The sequence below is a fragment of the Saccoglossus kowalevskii genome, chromosome 9, assembly GCF_978046115.1.
Source record: "Saccoglossus kowalevskii chromosome 9, keSacKowa6.1, whole genome shotgun sequence".
NCBI classification, from domain to species: domain Eukaryota; kingdom Metazoa; phylum Hemichordata; class Enteropneusta; family Harrimaniidae; genus Saccoglossus; species Saccoglossus kowalevskii.
This window is the reverse complement of record NC_140649.1, coordinates 34,453,205-34,474,131: the sequence shown is the minus strand read 5'-3', so window position 1 is coordinate 34,474,131 and position 20,927 is coordinate 34,453,205. Positions and strand designations below refer to the sequence as shown.

General features: G+C 38.4%; 1 protein-coding gene across 2 annotated transcripts; it reads left to right on the top strand.

Annotated features, from left to right (window-relative positions):
- Positions 1 to 35: 35 nt before the first annotated feature.
- LOC102806482 (cyclin-dependent kinase 4 inhibitor C-like) lies at positions 36 to 20,799 on the top strand. 2 transcript variants are annotated; one of them, XM_006816075.3, is made up of 6 exons: positions 36 to 434; positions 7,030 to 7,194; positions 11,168 to 11,310; positions 13,549 to 13,770; positions 14,542 to 14,659; positions 17,243 to 20,799. In XM_006816075.3, exons 2-6 carry the CDS (start codon positions 7,038 to 7,040, stop codon positions 17,377 to 17,379), a joined length of 777 nt encoding a protein of 258 aa, XP_006816138.3. In that variant the 5' UTR covers positions 36 to 434; positions 7,030 to 7,037; the 3' UTR covers positions 17,380 to 20,799. The 2 variants fall into 2 exon arrangements, with proteins under 2 accessions (XP_006816138.3, XP_085359567.1); XM_085503441.1 differs by lacking the exon at positions 36 to 434 and adding an exon at positions 1,109 to 1,189.
- The last annotated feature ends 128 nt before the right edge of the window (positions 20,800 to 20,927 follow it).

Genomic DNA, 20,927 nt, shown 5'->3' with positions numbered 1-20,927 from the left:
TTGCCCATCGTTAGCGACTAAACCATTGATGTGAATACGGGCAGCGTCCAATCACCAACAGAAATTCAAACATGTCCAGAACATGTCGTTGATTAAATCCCTTTTTAACAGCAGATTGGCCGGGTAACTTAAAAGTCTGTATGTCTCAGTGTATTTTAACGGCAGAATGTCGCTATGGCAATTAGTCACTGTGGAAGCGTTGTTAACGTATGGCTTTTAAATATCGCCGATTTATGAAATACATGGAAGTGTAAAAAAAAAAAACATTTTTGGATGGAGATTCTAGTAGGATGGGTATGTGAATGGGATTGTGTCTGTGCTCTCATTGACTAAAACGACGCCACGCTATAGGTTTGTATTTGTGAATTTGCAGAGGACCCGATCTATAGCAAATTGTAAACGCCGTGAGCGCACTTCATCGAGATAGTGGAAGGGTAAGTCTTTAATCTAATAGTTGATGCGACCACGTAGAGCACAGCAATGTATTTTATGTAATATTTACTTTGAACTAGCCGGTGAGCGCCAAACTGTTTTTTTACGGAGCAATTTTTAAGTCTCGCCACGGTGGTGTGGTGTAGTCCGGGGGTATAGTATGCTTTTATTTTAATGCCTGTGAAAGGAAGATTCGTAACATGTAGTTTATTTCATATCCAGGCTCCGGTCAGTGTTAATTGCTTTATTTATTGTTCTCTGTATGATATCAGACATAACAATTAAATAGTTTTTGTTCATGGTTGCTTGTTCGATGGTGCTCCGCCCACGCCCACTCCGGCCACATGGTTGTTATGGTGTTGTTAAATTACCGGCCGGGGTTATCTAAAAACCCATAACGGGCAAGATAACAATGGCAGGTCGTCTGAACGCATGAGTGCCCGTGACTCAGTGTGGCTGGGGTTTACGCAAAAACACACTCATACGGGGAAAACAAAGTTACTCACACGGGGAAAGTAATAGCTGTCAGGGGCTGCGATGAAATCTAAAAAAAGAAATGCAGCAGCAATCCGGCCATAAATACCCAGTTTTAAATCCCCCTTCATTTTGTTGACAGGGATTCCCCCATCTGTGATCATGTTGGTACATGTTTTCATTTTCACTGGCATTGTTCTGAGTGTCGATCACGTGACCGGAGTCCCATATAAGTACAACGGGGCCCTTTAAATTACAATTGGCGATTTCCCCGGCAACGACGGTGAGTCTGAAAATGTTAAATTTTACTTCAACTCTATTATTATTTTATTAGGCTTTTGTATTTTACCTATTTTCCAGACATATACTCGTTTTGGGTTAGTTTATTTTGTTGTCACATATGCAACGACACGATCATTATCATTAAACCGTGTTATGTTTCGTCTGTCTGGTCACAGATTAAAAATAAAATTAATGAGGAAACAAAAGGAAAGATTAGAAGTGTATACAATTGTCTTTAATGAATCCATGGCACTGCCCAATCCGGGGTTTTGACAGCTTCTCCTTTAGAAGGTCGTCTTCTTATCCTACTCTAAATAATCTACTTATTGGATTAACACTGTAATGGGAATAGTAGGAGAGAATGTTTATTTTGGGGGTTTAACTTTGAGAACCAAAAGTCACTGGTTTGAGCAAACCAACCTAGGTCAACGTTCGGGTAGTTTTGTTCGTAACATTTTGGATTTCCAGAGTTCAATGTTTATTTGTATATTATATTATATTTATATTTGTTTTTCATATAGTTATTTCATTTATAATTCTATGATTCGCCGACTTGTGAATATCAAATGTCTCCTTGTATCATTGATTATATGTTAGGAAAGTTGTCGTTGTATATTTTTCGAACGCGTTCATGTAAAGTTTTATTTTCTGCTCCTACATTTGTTTGTTCTGAGTTTTAACTATACCATGATTTGTAATTTTTATGGCATAAGTAGTAGCTTATTCCTTTTTTCGTCTATGCGACCTTTCCTGTGACGTGGTGCCGGGTATTTAATACCACACTTCCGGGATACAGTGTCTTCATATTACGGCACAGTTATTCTGGGTAAACGCTGTACTGAATTATGGACCCGGAACCTATGGAAGGTTGTCTATTTGTCATTTTCGGTGTCATGGCTGTTGGTAGCTTTATTATTTAGGTTTTTTTCAGAGAAAATACATGATGCCGGAATTCGACGAATCCATCGCGAATTGCATTCTGTTAGATTCCCGCGTCAAGTAGTGTTAATTCCATCTGTGAAATTAAACCATATAGTAGTAACCGGCAGTTGACAACGTACGTTATAAAATACCCATGATGTGAGGCAACGTGGGGGAAGAGCACCGACCATGCCCCCCCAAAAAAAACATGTGCAACATTCATCGTCATTGCATATACCCAAAAAAAATTAAGAAATTGCAAGTTGTTCAATGTGCGGGATTTGAACCCATGACCCCCAGTGTACTATGACTGATATGCTAAGCACATCATCAACCATCTGATTCATGCCCTGGTAATTGTGCAAATTAGTACTAGTATACAAGAGAAGACATGTTATGGCAATCCCATAATGCAATGCAATGCAATCTCGCATGCGGAACACATTGTTTTATCATACTTGGGACACAGTCCCTCTAATGGAGGGACTGTCCAGTGGAGGGACTGACCAGTGGAGGGACTGTGCTTGGGACTATCATGCGTGTCATTGAAGGCAGCTTGAGTACATTGGTTGATGCAGTGGATGGAATTATAGATTGCGGGTTCAAATCCCGAGTAAACTGCGCGACTTGTTGTAATTTCACATTGATTGTTTAACTTCACTTTTAACTTATTTTCACAATTTCACTTTGCTCATTGCATATATACTATATATCTATGCCAACCAATGACATCACTTCGGGAATCATCCGACTACTTCCGCTCAACTCACTCTACGGTATATGTTATTTGTTCTGTTGGTCCATTTAGTTGACCCAGTGTGACCACGCAGATTTGGGTAATATTAATGAAAGCGATTGAAATCCCATGGACGAAGCTACGTCTCGTGGTATATCAATGTAATGTAAACTGAATAAAATAACCTTCTGCGCATGACAAGACATATTTAGTGCTGCTCTCGGCGAGATGCATATATTTCTTCTTAAAGAGCACGAGGAGTCTAATAACTGTGGCTGTCAATATAGAGATTTTCTGCGTGCTTTTAGTTCGAGACCAGAGATTAAAGCGGAGGGAGTCGCCACCTGCGCATGCGTCAGATGGCCATAGCGTGTCATTGTTTACAAACAAGTGTTGTTATCGTCGCTTGGGACTCAATTCCCGCGCGTGCGCAGGTAACGACCCTTCCGCTTTAATAATGTCGATAGTCGTCAGTTCCATGCTGCCAAGCACAATTAACGTTGTCGTTACCAAAATAATTAAGACTTAGCTGGAGAGACTAGGGTATGTTCTGTTCTAGGGAAAGGAAAAAAATCGTATGCGTAAAGTAATTATTAAAGTGCCTGTGAACCGCGTCACAGTTCCACTACCCAGTCTACGCTGACGTCACCAGAAAATACTTGTACCAGTATGCAAATAAGGGGCCTCGTTATCATGCAATGAATAACTGATAGTACATAGCAGTTTGAAACTCATTTTTTTAATGAATATATATATATAAACTATGATAATATTCATAAACCAATAAGTAATTTTGGACATCGGGGTAGGCCTAAAATCTATTTTCGAATCGTTTTTAGTGATTTAGTTTCCAATCGCAAAATAACGAATTTCACTGTTTTAATTTGAAATTTTCGCCAAAATACGACTTCTTGAATCAATTCTAATGATAGTTAATTACAACCTTATTTCCAGGAGAGTGGCAAATAAAACATATCATGTGTTTATTTTGGTTTACATATGTGTCTCTCTTGAAATTAATGAAAATGATTAAATAGGTTCCTAGAAAAGTAATTCAATTGATTAAGCAGTGATTTGCGTGAAAACAACAGTTTTCAAGAAAACGTCAAGAGATTGAATAACGAGATGTACCGCCATAGGAGAACGTTCGAGTGGCAGTGTAAAATCACGCCCTCTCTCGGTGTATAGCGTGTAGCAACACATAGCGCAAAATAGTTTTTCTCCGCCTAATAACAGTGGCGGCGTCGGTGGGCGATCGGCTCCTGAAAATGTTGGGGCGTTGCCACCAAAAAATCAAGCTGAAACCCTTTGTGTCAGCAAAATTTGTTCTCAAAATGCAGGAAATAACGTTTCAGAAAGTGTAGATTTCAACAATTTCCCAGGGAAGCATGCCCAACGACCCCCCCCCCTAGTGAGGTCGCACGAGGGAAGATGAGCATACCCCCTCCCCCGATGCAAAATTTCGTGCCGTCGCCTCTGAGTTAGCAGGTTTTCTTCAGTTATTTCCGGTTATTATCATAGCTTACTTGACTGTTTCACAGTTATTCGCATTCATCATGGTCTGATATGATAAACGTCCGGGAAATTGAACACATGACATGGCGGAGTGCAGAGGCCATCAGCAAGGTAACGATGCCAGTGTAGCTCGAACAATATAGTACCATATATGGTATACTGTCGTGACTAATTAATACAAAAAAGGTGACCACCAATGTCAATGACAATAATTTGAAGTTGCATTCGTTCTTTATCTGATCTGTGGAGACTCCTTACTGATCCCTAGCCTAGTTAGTGTAAGCTTAATTACAAGAAAGATTAAGGTAGAAGTCACGGTCTACTCATATTTTTTGAGAAATCTGGTCATAAATCACATGACAATGTTCATTGGTTTATTATGTAAAATCATGAAGCTATTGTCCCATGGCACCATAAAATAGCATTCTATTGTGTGTTACAGTGACGTATTTTGAGAAACTTGTACTACATTTTTTCAAAAATAGCTATTTTTAGAACAATTCCATAGAGCGCAATGTTAAACAAAAATTGCATTTTTCAACACTTTTTAAAACCCAGATTTTTGAAAAAATTCAGAAAAACAAAAAGTAGGCCATCATTAACAATATATTATTTTTTCAGCCTCTGTCACCAGCCTACAATTTGAGATATGGCATAATATCTCTGCCATAGGAACCTATGGTAAAAGCTCTATAATACTGCCAAAATGGCCGCTATCCACTAAAATACAACCATGATTTTCTCGAAAATTAACCTGGTGACCCCCATTTTTTTCAAAGTCAATATTCTTATATTGCCTGGAAGTACAATATATTAAAAAATTAAGAAATTCTGCGTTTTTGAAATCATGAGTAGGCTTCTACCTTAACAGGATATGGTTGTGTGATAATTATACACCACGACCTCCAGTGCTTCAATAGTTCAGGATTTTCCACAGTGATCACAATAATCAAAGGGATGTGTTCTGCGTATAATATTTAGTGGGAATGTTAATTTAACTTATTGTTTTGTATGTATATTATGATAATGGCCGGCGGACATCGGCATTTTTGAAGTGAGGGTTATTAATGCGATAATAATGCATGACAATCTCACCATTAAGTAAATACTAGTTTTAAGAATATAAACATTTGAAATACGACGGACAGACATATGTTGAAAACAGGGTACGCGTGATTCGTTGTTTTTAATCGCAATGACTCATGGTATGAGTTACAAGTGTCATGATACTTTTCACAAGAACAGTGTCACCGTTGATCAGTGAATATTATTATATTCAAGTTGTTCACCACCAGCCTGAGCAGGTACTCATTCTTACTGTGATTAACATGGATGAGAATCATTTTTTATACTATAATTGGCTGCCACCACGCGTGGAAATGTTACAACAGACAGCCCTGGCTGTTTTCTTCTCGTCCATGTTTATTAACATTTTAACACTTTACCAAATCGATGTATAATTTTATATCTTTCGTTTTCAGCTTTCGTGTGTACGAAGTACATATCGGAGATAATGTGTTTGATGTGTGTGGTCTGTATGTCTGTCTGTGCAAGTAAAATCCCTAATTACTTCTGAGCAGATTTTTATCATATTTAGTAACTTAGGTACCTCGGGGTAATGCGCAGTTTTAGGGCCATGTTTTTGCATATTAAGTAGCTCATTTGCATATTGTCTCATTATAGCTTTTGTTAGCCAAATCTCAAAAACTTCAGATCAAATTTGTTATATATTGATGCTGAACATCTTCTGGCTGATGATTTCAACCTATATGAGGTTGAAATGCCATTGCTCTTTCACGGATGTTTGGGAATTTTCATTTTTTTGATATGTTTTTATGAAACAACAGTGATTGTATATATTTTGTATGCACATGGGAGCTTTGCATAATTTAACTTTGGTTTCTACAAGAATGGCTATTGTGTCTCGTACGCAGTATACATAATTCGCACAAACAAGACAGTTAGTGTGTGGTGTACGTGTGTTTGAACTCAGAATGAATAAATTACATTACTGTTCGTAAATACATGATGATAAAGTTCAGAAACGGGCTCGATGATTTGAATGCCGGAGGCTCACGCCCAGCCCACCTCCTCGACACTCATGTAACACATATGGTACGTAATATGAGTGTAATTTGAAATTTGAAAAAAAAGTTAAAACTGACAGAACCGAAATATGAACACAACTAGGCGTCAACTGCCCGGTATCGACTGAACTACCGCCATGTTATGTAATCCCACAATGCAATGCCCGGACATGTTGGATTGGTTACTAAGCGACTGGATTTAAAAGGTGCGGTGGTATAAATAACCTGGACGTTATGTTACGACTACATCAAATTCTATTCGGCTGGTTATTCATTACTCCCGATTCGGCTGGCGTGTTTCACTTATTTTTTCCTTGGCTGTAACGTGTTACGTGCAGTTAGCAAATCGGTCGATATTAGATTTATTGTTTAACTGCGACGCCGATCTTATATTATACCGGTGCCGGGTATAGCGCTACTTTAATTGCCGCCGACATCTCCCTTTTTTTCTCTCTTTTTTTTTCCTTTCCTTATTTTTGGTCATAGATCAAGTACGTCAAAGATCACTGTCAAATGCAAAACATTAATAATTAGCCCTACACGTGACATATCCTGAATAATATGTCTAATTATATTTCTTAGAGATCTAAATGCCCGAATTGGTATCGTCATCCCAGTCATGGTGGAATAACCAGGTCAATTTCAGCGTGGTAAGATTCTTCTGCCGCTACCAGGGGTTGGCGACACAATATTTGTACGACCGAATACAGCGACATATTGGCCAAATTACATCGCCTTGCTTTTCGGGTAAGTTTACGATTGGCAAATAACAATTACTATAGTTTGTTCATATATGACTCTGAAGAAGCGTGTCAATATGGACTTTGTACCGATCTTGTTTCGACAATCATCGATGTCATCGCGTTGTGGTTATGCCGTTTTCTGGTATTCGGTTATTTCCGGTTATTTTTTATGACTTTAATATATTTTATATTCAAAATTCGAAAGCTCCAGTGGTCTTGAAAATATATATATTGAAATTGACTGGAAATAGAATTATGTTATGGGATTATGTTATGGATGAAAACCATATCTTTGCAATTACTAAGGTCGCCATTTTGCGATAACGGCTAAAGTTTAACCAAGATAAAAACACAGACAACCTGAATATACTAGTAGCAGTCTATAGTCCTTGATGTCACTCAAACTAGAGTTGGCTTCGCCGAGACCATTGTTGGTAGCATCTCCATTTTAGCCTAATCTCACAACAAAATTGCTTTCTGGATTACAATGGATAACAAAAGATAGATTAACATTGTAAACAACATAAACAATAGTGTCTCATGATTCCTTGGTGCAATCCCTGGGTTTGGCAAGTTCCCCTTTAAGGCCGAATACATAAACTCCACCGCCGTGTTACTAAATGAAGTGTCGCGAATTCTAACGCCTTCCACCTGCAACATGTGCAGTGTGACAACCTTAGAATAGAACGCAAACGTAGCCGCGATGCATGGTTACAAACGTCGCCAAGCAACACGCATAGAACAAGAGAATCTTTTGTTTTGTTGACGTGTCTGGGTGTCTGAAGTCCAGCAAACATTCAAGTGGAGTTGTTATATTTTGCCAACCACCATGGCGACTGTGCTACAATTTAGAAAGTACGATATTGGTAGTCGAACAGGTAACAGACTATAATTACGTAATGTTTCGTCTTAACGCCGTAACGCTGACATTTATATAAGTATTGGGCACGAAATTAGGCACTGAACGCACTCAATCTTATTTTGGACGCTCAACCAAGCCACCAACGGCAGAAATCAGTCAAGGCTCGGGAAAATATGGTTATAGGTTACACACTATGATTAGAAAGTGCATTCAGGAGATATTGTTTCCATTTTAAATAGCGATTGTTTGCAAATGACATTATGCTTATTTTCAGCAGTTTATTAAATATTATTTCATATTTTAGTCTAACTAAACCGGACCACAAAAGTGCAAACCAGTCGGTGTTTTCAAATGACGCACTAACACATCTTTGCTAATACGGACACTGATTGGTTCAGTTTTATCGTATGGATATAAACTTTGTTCTTTTCATTTTGTCGTATTTTTCAATCAACATAATAATAACCCTTGTTGCATTAAATTACCACATGATATACTACAACACAGCACCTAGACAGCTAGAACGTTTGATTTGTAGTCGATCATAATTGTATTTTCCAGCTTATTACATGTTATTATCATACTAGTATATATACGCGATGTCACGTAACATATCCCCACGCGTTCACTCATTTGGTGTCACAGAGATAGGTTTAGCTCAGAATTACGTAGATTAAAAAAATATATGAAAAAGTTGTGCAAATCGAAGCTTTTGTTTTTTAATGTTATGATGATAATGGTTGTGTTTGTTTAATTTGCGTTACACGACTCATTGATATTTTAAAACTGTTTTCATCACCGTCTGCAAAACGTTTTACTTCCCTGTGAGGCCTATAATGCACATGTAACTTCCGAAACAACTGTAACATACTGTAAGAAAACGACAGTGTATGTATGTAAATGTCACAGTAAGTCGAGTAAGCCCACCTTAATCAATCATTACTCGGATTAACGATTTTTTTTTTGGTCTTCTGAGCCGATATTAGAATCGTTTGTGAGTTTTTTTCCCAGGCCTGTTTCAAATATAATTTATGCATCGCTCTTATATATCGTGCCATCTGGCGATGAAACGCCGCGTGTTTGTGACGTCAGCGGGTTAGCGAAATATCGTTCACAGTGTCGATGGTGTTTGGATCTAAAATAATTCGCTTATAACAACAACAACAAAAATAAATAATGTTTTTGAAAGATACTAGACTAAGTATACTATATTCTAGATAGCGAAGAATTACACAACCGAACACAGTCATCGTTTCAAACTAAATCTTGAACATAGATTTACCAATGCATGTTGCTAAAATCGCATGGCTTCTAATACTCCCTTTGGTGTACACGTAATAAAACAAAACATATGGGTCATATCAATATCTGAAAATAATTCCGGCGCTAATGAAAAGTATCCGTCTAGGGACAATTGTTTTTATGAAATCATTCCCATTGCCTAAATACGATTTGCACGTTTTGCGATAACTGGGTTCAGTTTTCCATGTTTTCAATTCCGTACATGACTTTGTAATATAAATCCAAATGTGTGACAATGTGTAAAATGATGTGATAGGAATGGTGTTGGTTTTATTCGCTTTCTTCGCTGCGGATGATGTAGTTCTCTCCCCGTTCCGGCGATCGGGTTCGGGGCTCTAGACCCACTCCCACTGGTTTATACTTTGTTTGCTCTAAACAGCAACATGTGACAGACAGTCGTTCAAAAATAAAAAATGCATCCGACTTCAAACAATATGTAGATCGTCTCATTTGGAAAAAAACGGCGACTGGTACCTGAATTCAACCTGGAAGTAAATTTTTCATGTTATTAAAGTGTACACAATAAGGGTGCGAGCATTGCCGGACATACGACGTCCTAACTATAGTATACAGGTGATTTCGGGTCCCAAACTCGCGCACATTCAAGTTTCACGGCAAACAGAATGAACTTTTATTTCGCAATTGTAATATTGCTGAAATCCTCGCACAAGATTTATATTTTGTCATGGACTCGGAAACGCTACTGAATTGATACAAAGCTTCTGTAAGTTGTACATAGCATTATGTGAACTGGGATATTCAGCTGGCGGCATAGAAGGAGTAATAATAGTAACATTAATTGTTTATATTACTCAAAATGTCTACGTAATATTATAAAATCAATTAAAAATACAGAACCTCATTTACTAAAAAATTAGGATAGACGATTATAATAAAGGTACAGCTAACTACAGAGACAAGAGCCACATAACTACGCTCGAATCGTACTATGTTAACAAAAGTGAAAGCAACTCATTAAAACTTAATTAATAATTAAGGAGAATTGTATTTACAATCTAGCATTATACAAGCTACGATAAGAAAACTGGTCCTGGCGAAGTTTAAACATTTACGTTCCTCACGGACTACACGTGCTTAGATTTTAAACTCTTGCATTAAAAAGTCACGCTTGTTTTATAACATTCTAATGTAATAATACATATGAATCCAGATAGAGAGGTTATACAGCAATTTCATCCAGAAACATCCCCCGATTTGTTAATAGTCCCTCCCTAGAACAGTGCCGGTGAACACGATGATCACTTTATTTGTGAATTTAATTATATCACTATCGGGGTTTGGTAGCATGTATTTGGTAGCATGTATTTGCTTTTAATCAGTTATTGGCCGTTAGATTTATGTTTTTTATGTTATGTTTTTCTAGGTTATTGTAAGAATTATACTGCATCCACATATACGCCCCCTCCCGACTAACTTTACAGATGCATCGACGAACGTAATGCGCACGCGCGACTTACCATTTTAATTACGCGTAATGCGGTAGCACTTTGACCCTTGGGCATGACACGTGACTCGTATTTATAGCGACATCGATACTAAATATAAAACAAATCTCCTAGAGTTGTCAGGCTGAAAATTGATCTTGTAAAATACCGCTAGTTCGTTGCTCGTGTGCTCTCAAGTCGATGGACATTTGATCTGAAAGCATGAATAGATTGCTTTATCTGGTAGTAGCGAGAACGTGAATACTAGGGTTTTAATAACGGACTCGACGCCGAGTTCACCGTGCTATAAATTAAGACCATGGTTGCTGGAAAGATCCGCGAGTTTAAAGATGTTTGTCTTATTACAGTAATGGCCAACGATGTACAAGAAGAAAGTGAACTAACGCTCATGGAGGCAGCTGCCAAGGGGCTGGAGGATCAAGTTCGACGGTTGTTGGAACTAGGAAGTGACGTACACAGACGAAATATTTTTGGCAGGACCGCGTTACAGGTTTGTGAAATAATTTTAAATGTTACCATCCCGTAATAAGTGCGGCTCCGAAACGCGAAGAGTTGATTTTGTTTGTGTACACAACGAACGTGTCCGTAACGCTCGCCAATTCCCAAATCGTCCAATGTAATGTATTATGTACTAGTATGGTATTTTAAATCGTTTACAGCCAATATGCCATATTCCTATCAGGTTCTGGCGTCTCCAGTATCAAATAATATAACATGAGCATTGGTTCTATATTGCCGAGTCTATATTTTACTTTAACGCGTGCAACACATCTTGTTTTCAAGCTAATCCCTATGATTCCTACTCAGGCTGCAAGTGTCTAATCTACAAAAAAATAGAACAATTTCTGTGGGAAAAACAAAACAAAATATTTTCTTTATATGTTATATAATTTATTTTTCCTTTATACATATATATTATACGATAAAATCGGAATGCACCGGTCTATGGCGGGGAAATTTCCCGCGCCATCCTGCATTCCTCCCGTTCAACTATTTTATCCACAGTGGAATTAATAGTGCGACGGAACATGGGTATGTAATACGTGATAGCATGATATTATTAGACTTTGATTAGTGTATATATATATATGGTTATAATTAAAGAAGTGCAATCCGAATTCCGTAACGTTGCACGAGTATGTGTACAATACATAACTGAATAAAATTACTATTGAATATACATAAACTCAGATATTATTATAAATACTTTATATTTATATTTTATTTAGACATTTTTGCTGAATTTTGTTTTAAAATTCGTTACAATATCAAATATTACTTGTGGTATAAAGTAATATTGTTTACCACTGAGACCGATGCAAGGGCAAAGGTGAACATTTGCAGATTTCGTAATCTCGAAAAATTGCCCGGTAATCTCAACCTGAATTTTCAAGGTATAATGTTAATAAGGGGCACACTAGATTGGAATTGAGAAAGAACTTTTTTTGTCAAAGATCAGAGTGATATACGTATGGAATGAATTGCCAGAGGCTGTTGTTACTGCAAAAACTGTAAATGAATTCAAAAACAAGTTGGACACTCATAGGAGGATAGCCCTCAGAAGATCATCATAGGTCATTGGCCGCCTGATTCTGCAGCTGCAGATTACTATGCTATTAAATCTGCAGCCATCCAGTATAAAAAAATGTTCCATGATTTCTGTCTCAAGCTATGAAACCATGTGAGCGGGAGATGGGCAATCCCGATTTTTTCCCGTTTGTTGTGCCTTTTGAATTGGCATGTATCCAGAATGCTCAAAATGGAAAAATAAATTAAATTTTTAATTCGGTCATAACTTACTTATTGGAAACATTGTATAAATCTTTGGAAATACATTGTAATGCGTACTGTCGCGTATTATATGCATCATGGCAGACTGATTTCAACTCTGTTCTGGGGGATACGATATTATCACATTAAAAATTGGTTATGGTTGGTAGATCGGTCACCTCTTCAACTGACGGAATTTACAATGAAGCACAGTTATGGTGAGTGTTTCATAGCCTGGATCGTTAGCAGTTTTCAAATTATTACCATCGATGGTATGACTCGTGTGGCCAGCATAATGGTATCACATTACGTAATAGAGGGCAGGCTGGGTAACAAAGGTGACGCAATGCTACTCTGGCTGGCTGTAACGAGTACCAGCATCCAACAAACGTTTCAGTTATTTCTCATTTCCACTTTTATATATTCAGCGTTTTAGAGGGGCTATAAAAATACTAGCAAGTTGTCATCGCCGTCTGGAGCCTCCATTCGAGGTGTTACGTACGGACGTCCTTCTTAAGGACGTAACGAAGATCATCCCGGGTCAATTTGGGAATATATACTCGTATATCGTATTAAATATTGGCCAGGGAATACACGTAACATGGGATGCTATCGACACCTCGTGCAGCGCTGTTTGTACACACATCGACGTTGCCTTACAACCCGCACACAGCTGTGGTAGCTGTGGGTGCCCCAAGACCGAGACGTGATGTTATAAAGGTCTCTCCTATCAATCTCCCCCATATCTCCGCTTTTACTGATTGATGGTGTAACATTTATTCAATATTGTAACATATTTTATCTAAACAGCCTGTGTTATCGTGTTTTAGGGGTGGTAGATAGAGTTCGCGAGATGAATGTATCCGGTGTCTAGTCGAAAGGGCAATAATCGTCATATATATTTATATATAATCACATTAATTGACGTAATGATAATGTATTGTTCTCTGTCTTGCAGGCGATGAATTTCGCGCATCCGGAAATTGCCCGGATGTTATTACGGCGCGGGGCTGACCCGAACGTCGCAGATTCGACCGGTAGAGCGCCAATACACGACGCTGCAGAAGGCGGTTATGTAAACACGGTACAAGTCTTCGTGGAATATGGAGGCGATCTAACATTAAGGGATAATTGGGGGAATACTCCGGCGCATATAGCTGCCGATAGTGACAATTTACAAGTACGTATAACGAAATGTTGTTAAAGCGGGGGAGTCGTAAACTTGTTTACAAACAAGCGTCTACCCATGAGCTGTTGCGATTTTAGCGTGTGTTGTTATCGTCGCTCGGAACTCAATTCCCGCGCGTGCGCAGGTGACGACCCTCTCGCTTAAACTGGTGTGACCAACAATACTTTTTGTTCGAAAGTTGTGCCTGGAAAGTAATGAAGCTTCGGTATTAGCGACTTTGTGTATCCAAACCAAATCTGACAATTATTCAAAATATTCCAACATCACTTACTACTACATTCGTCTGTTGAGATTGACTACATTTTATTACTGTGTGCCTTATTGTAGGTGCAATTCATGTTGACCGTATATTATAACATTTAGAAGACGACTCAAACATAACTTGAAGCAATAGAATAACAATATAGTCAGTATGCATCTATAATTCGATGGTTGAGCAGTGGAATAACACTACTTTCATAAAACTTTCAAAGGAAATACCAAATCAATGAAAGGATTATTAAAGCGGGGGAGTCGTCACCTACGCATGCGTCAGGTGGCCATAGCGTGTCATTGTTTACAAACAAGCGTCTACCCATGAGTCTTTGCGTTCTTAGCGTGTGTTGTTATCATCGCTTGGGACTCAATTCCCGCGCGTGCGCAGGTGACGACCCTTCCGCTTTAAGTGTATTTACTCTTGTGGCATATAGAGAACTTTGAGCCGACACGCTCTGTCTTCTGCATAAGATTTAAATAAATAAATGCAACTGTTTTTTTTTTCAGGCTCTGGAGTTGTTAGTAAAAGGAAGCAACATTTACAATCGCAACAATAGAAATCAAACAGTTGTAGATTTGGCAATATCAAAACCTCGGGTGTCACAATTTATATCTGATTATGCTGGTAAGTACTGGTGCAGTTTTTTTGGAGAGGAGTGACTATGTAATCATGCATAAATTATGCAAATGAGGGCATAAATATACAGATATGTTATAATGATTTAACATATCAATTTATCGTGTACTCTCGATGCTTAATGCAGTATTTTATTGCCCAACAGAATCTGAATCGATTGTATTTTGTTTTTCTTTTGCGTATAAAATTTGATTTATTCCTCGTCTTACTGTGACGCCTGGCCCCTATTAGGAAAATGACGCGGATTTCTTAAAGTATGCGGAGAATTTCTTGTCGTCTCTTAAGCTGTTTAATAACAGAAAGCTGCGGTGACGAATACGTCTGATTTATTTAACATAATATGCAGCAACTGTTAATATTTTTTATTAATATTTATTCTCGTCAGATATATGGCGGCAACATTTTTTGTATTCAAGATTTCGGTTATTTCTGCGCGGCAGTCCACTTACAGATGTTGTTTTATTCCACAATCCTGCTAGGCGTTCTGGAGTGTGTCATCGTGTAAACTCAGTCTACAGCGCGTGCCTGTATGACATGTTCATTTCTCCATCTGTTGTTTTGTAATTCGGTATCCCCATCAAGACAACAGTTAAAACCGACGCCACGCCGCTGTGCAGTCGTCAGCTGTTATCGCCTTTCTAAGCCTGGCTAAGGCCATTAAAAACGTACCCATCTTGGTACTTGGTAAATGTACTCTCTTCAAATGCAAGTCGTATTTATGCTGTAAGGCCGTAATGTTAAATTAATCGAGTGAAATAAATCTCTTCAGGTTCGTGTTATGGTTTTAGTAACCGTTCGTTTTAACGCCGACCGCGTGTCACGGGGAGTTTGCTCATCGTGATGTTTATATAGGTGGCGGCTGCTGCCATTCACTGCCAAGTTGGTGTAATCACTGCCAATTTGTTTGTCAGCCTGACTCGACTTTGACCGAGTTAATGTCAAAAATATCAGTGACAACATTTCCCGACGCGCTGTTTGTTTGGAAGGTTTAATGTGGCAGCTCCTATGAAACTGACCCTAAATGCCCTCAGATCAATCACAGATAGACGCCGCGATCAGTGAAGCGGGCATGAAATTACAGCGTATTTCCCCCACACTGTGAAACAACGCGGTTGATAACTGCCTATGATACAGTAGCAATACTAAAAATCGCTAACAAATACACACAATACAATTTCGAAATCGTCAATTTTTTTTTACTACGACCATGTCTTGAACGTACGGGACCATGACTGGCACGTGTCACTTCCACACGAGTGTTTACTTAGAACATCGTGTACATTTCAATATTAAATAAACTGTTTGAATGATGATGTAAATTTTCTAATTATTATACGTTCCAGTAGTGTTTAATTCAGTGCCGTGTCAAACTGTCGACAGCGGTCAGCCTTAAATCACGACTTTTTATTTAACGTAATATTCAAATATACTTATAAGTTATTTTCCGACAGAACCCAAGTCATTGCCGGCTGTAAAACCCAATCCTTGTCACCGCAAGCCTGATTGTGTGATTAAATTACAATTTTAATAATTCATATTGATCTGTGTGTCGTCGCGACAGCATCTGTGCATACTGCGCATGTGCAGCTTGTTCTCCATGTGCACCATAATCGTCGATAGGGAATCGCAGACGGTGGTTTATTTGCAAAGACATTTGATACTCGGCCATGTGCTCATTCAAAGGCAGTATAAGGCAACTTGTTTGTCACGTCAGACGTCAAAGAAATTCCTTTTATAGCAAAAAAGAGTGCATGGAATATAATATTTGCAACACGAATGATGTGACACTTGCCCAGTACCCTGGAGACGGACAATATACGTCGTATTAATATACACGACAATAAAACGCCACTAGAACCGATAAATCTAATAAATTGTGGTGGGTCTGGTTGTATACGTCTAAATATATTAAACAATTACCAAAGACTATGTTTACTTACTACCATTTTCTATATAGTATATCTGCCAGTATTGTTTTTTGTATCGCCGTCACGGTTTGTATGACACATTGCCACTTTGTGTTGGTGCTCGCGCGGCATTGCCGTATAATACTGATAATTATTAACATTATACCTCAATGTTCATAATTGTAAACTTTAGTGATGTTATTTCATTGATAATGAATTTGCCCAACAGAAAATACCAGAACGCATGACGTCAGGCTGTGTGTGTGTGTGTGGGGGGGGGGGGTCATGCGTGAAACCATTAGCCACGGTGGGTCTAAAACACCAAGCTTTGTGCATTTATGCTTAATATTTTCGGCAACTTATTTTGTTGCGTGACCATCTTTTAAACATTTGTTTGAACTCCAACCTTTAAAAGGTGATTGTCGTGTTGTAGAGCATGTTCGAGGCTCATGTAAGGACGGCTTCTAGCATGGAACTATAAGTTCCATGCTTCTAGTAACCGTGGTGTAAGCAAACAAATAATAGTATCTTACACGAGTGGTACACGTTGCATGGGACCATATCAAACACGACGCGTCGTGACGTTCACCGTTTTTCAGAGCAGTTAGTCAGGGCAGTTATTTAAACAGGACTTTTTAAAACTATAGTGTTTTGTTTCTTGCAGAAACTCCCGAGCCACGAAGCCTGAAACACTTGTGTCGCCTAGCCATCCGAAAATCTTACGATGTACGGGTCAATCAGGTTAATGTCAGCTGTCGCAGTCTTCCCGCATCACTAATCGACTACGTTATGATGGGATAACAGTACATTGAATCATGGAGGAAAGTCACTTCAGGTGGTGTATGATGTCACGTTGTTAAAGATGAACTTAATTGATTGGATATACAACGTTGACGTAATTTCTTAATATAATTATATTATATACTGGAAATTGAATGCTGTTCTCTCGGAGAATTTTATAAATATTAAATCTAGAACTATTTATTTAACATTTTTTATTATTCACAAGTTAATATAATTACGACCCTCCCTTAGGTACCGTAAAACGGTAACGGGGGTGCTGATCGCACAATACTCAGTACATCGTTTCATACGATTCTGACTAAATACTCACTGTTTGGGTTAAACCCTGTGTTGCAATTTTTCAGTCGCGTTGACACAACTTTTATGCTATCTTTTAAACATGCAAACATATCGTTATCTTCACCTTTGTCTGCTAGACGGTCTCGTCGAATCAAAAATCGTAATTTTACATATATTACGTAATTTTATATATAATACATGACATCTAATCATGATATGATCACGTTTCGGTAAAATAAACCATAGAGGTAAAAAAAGGCTTACCTCCATCAATAAACCAACCTAACATAAGATATGCAACACGTATACAAAAGTATAAAATACTACATGATTTGATATACAGAAATGTGTACGTTGATTTTTCAAACATTGCGTCATAAGATATATTATCCCAATGCTTTATCGCTTAACCTGAAAAAAATGTGATGATCATACGGTTTAGCATGCAGTTTGACTAGCGCCCTCAACTGATAATCAGTGACGATCGATTGAGGGCGCAATTCACGTGATAATGTCATCGCGTTCAATTTGTTTTGATATTTATTCATTTTTTTTAATTATCGTTTTTGGACACGTTTCACATAAGCACCGTCCCTCAACACGGTGACATAAAGGAAACAACAGGCTCGGTTATCAAGCATCCTGATTTAGGATGGCAGAGGGGAAGACGTGCCGTGACGTAAACTTTAAAGCGCGGTGGTCGTCGCGCAGCGCGTGTTCGAATTTCATGTAAATAAACAATGTATTTTACACGCGTTGTATACGTCGCTATGAGTCTCATATCGAACAGGACGCGGCGCGACGACTGCCGCCCTTTAAAGCTTGTTTCATTCACGCACGCAGTATAAGTTTGCTTCATTTCAACATACGTATTTACCTCTATATACCTTGGCGTGTATTATATATTATTTCCTCGCACCAGGAAAGATCGATCTCTCAGTCGCCTGTGCACCCAGCGTACGTTCTGCCTCGACCACTAAAACCCGTGACGTGGTCTTAGGGTTTGGGCTCAGACTAATATAGAACAGACTAGCAACGCCTATAGACCACTTTCCCAGAAGTCGAAGATACGGCGTTTCGCATGCGCGCGCATATGTCGTTTTGGGGTGTAACGTAAACTTGCACTCGTGATACTGTGTTTCTGGGTGTGCCAATCGACGTAACAAAAATGAAATTCCCTTCTATCGACTATCAACAATTTGACATGTTTGTATTTTCCTCCATGACAAAGCAGGAGTATTTTTGCACCCCAGTTTTGCTACTTCCGGGAAAGTGGTCTATTGTTTTAGGTCTGAATTTGGGATTACGGCCGTAGGTGGCGTAATTGACACTAATTTGTCCTCAGAGTTAATGATCTTTATTGTGTGTTGTATTATTACAGAAACATGGAGGATAAACATAGAAATAACTTACATATGTTTTGTCGCATTATTTTGGAGATTATATAAGCAAAGAAAAAAGAAAATTAACCACGACCCAACTAATATTACTGCCTGTGAACGTCTCACACTCTCTCGCGTTATTACTTCATAGGCGCGTTAGTTCGATCGGTTGTTTATTGGATTGAAACGTTCAGCCCAAAACAAACGTGGCACTTATCTGACCAATGGGAAAAGCCGCGTTGCTAGTCTGTTCTATATTAGCCTTAGGTTTGGGCGGCAACCGGTCGTGTGCTGTTCCTATCGTGTTTGTTTGTTTGTTGATCTGAGTAATGAATAAAAGACAAGAGAATTAAATGTTTGTTAGCTACATCAAAGTCTCTCTGGGACTGTGGCCACATCTATCATATCTTGGCACTGACAGTCTTCAAGTTTGTAACGACCTTTTTAGGTGAAACTTTAGCAAAATGATGTAATTACAACCGCTCTGTTCGCTCAGTTTTGACCGAGATATGTATACACGAGTAGAAATTGTCAACATTCGGTGTATGTAGTAGTTTGATTGATTACTAATTGTTGTCAATTTTTTTTTTGCTGATACAACGTGATCTGCTTGTAAATAAGATTATTTCTAGCGTTGTGTATGCGTACTTTGTTCTTCAAATGTTTTTTTTTTTTATTATTCGTGACCCCAGGGTCAGAATTGTAAGATATTTGTACTACAATTGAGTAACTATGGAAATCAGGGCGTTGCTATTCCATCGTACACGTGACAACGTGTGTGCATATGAGGGCGCTATTTGAAGGGTGCGAGGAACGGTAACACGCATCATGGATACAGCCGCCTTGTTGGCCATTTATTTGCTCACGTGACATTGATTCATTGTCTTTCTTATAATGTAAACGTATTTATTTGTTTGTTTACTCTTTTTACTGTATAATATTTCAGTGTTGTATTTTACTTCTACCCAGTGCAATATCCCTCCCCACCACCACTTTCATTCTTGTCCATCCTTAACACCAGGTGGCTAAAACTCCAATAGCCATGGTTTAAAGTGGGAGGGTCGTCACCTGCGCACGCGCGGGAATTGAGTCCCAAGCAATGATAACAACACATGCTAAACATGCAAAGGCTTATGGGTAGACGCTTGTTTGTAAACAACGACATCTGACGCATGCGCAGGTGACGACTCCCCCACTCTAAGACGATGTGACGCCACTTCTATACTTGTATATACATATATATTGTAATGGGGTTTACGTTCTATACACATGTTTATGGCACCGCCTGCCTCGCGTTTCCCCATTTCTCTCACGCGAGACTTCTACAACCGAGAACAGGTGGTAGTGACAAATGAGTAAACCTACACATTTCTGTAATTTTTCACGGTCACGTGATTTTTTGAAGACGAATTCAGTAAGTCAAAACAAATACGGGGGCTTACAAATCATTTTCTGTTCAATTTTTTCACTACCATCCTGTGTTCCCTAACAAGGATGAGAAGATCGTTCTAGCGTTCAGTAGACGAATGCATAATATAAGTGTGAATAAATATGCAACCTCCCGATGTACTTGGATTTTATTGAAAATATATTAAATTGTATCGTAAGCGGTTTGAAAAAAAATGTGTCTTGACTATACTTCGCGTATATTTATTATTCCCCAATCAGAATTACACTTACCTGTTACGAATACCTCCATGACTGTTTAGATCTCATGATATAGTCACAAATCATAAAATAAAACAAAATAATGTGATATTACGTAGTTATGCAGTTATTAATAGTTAACATTATTATGCGTACCGCCAAACTCTGATGTTTTAGTGTTAATTTTCGAACGATGCCACTCAGCACATATAGCTGAAAGTAACCTTTGAAATTAAG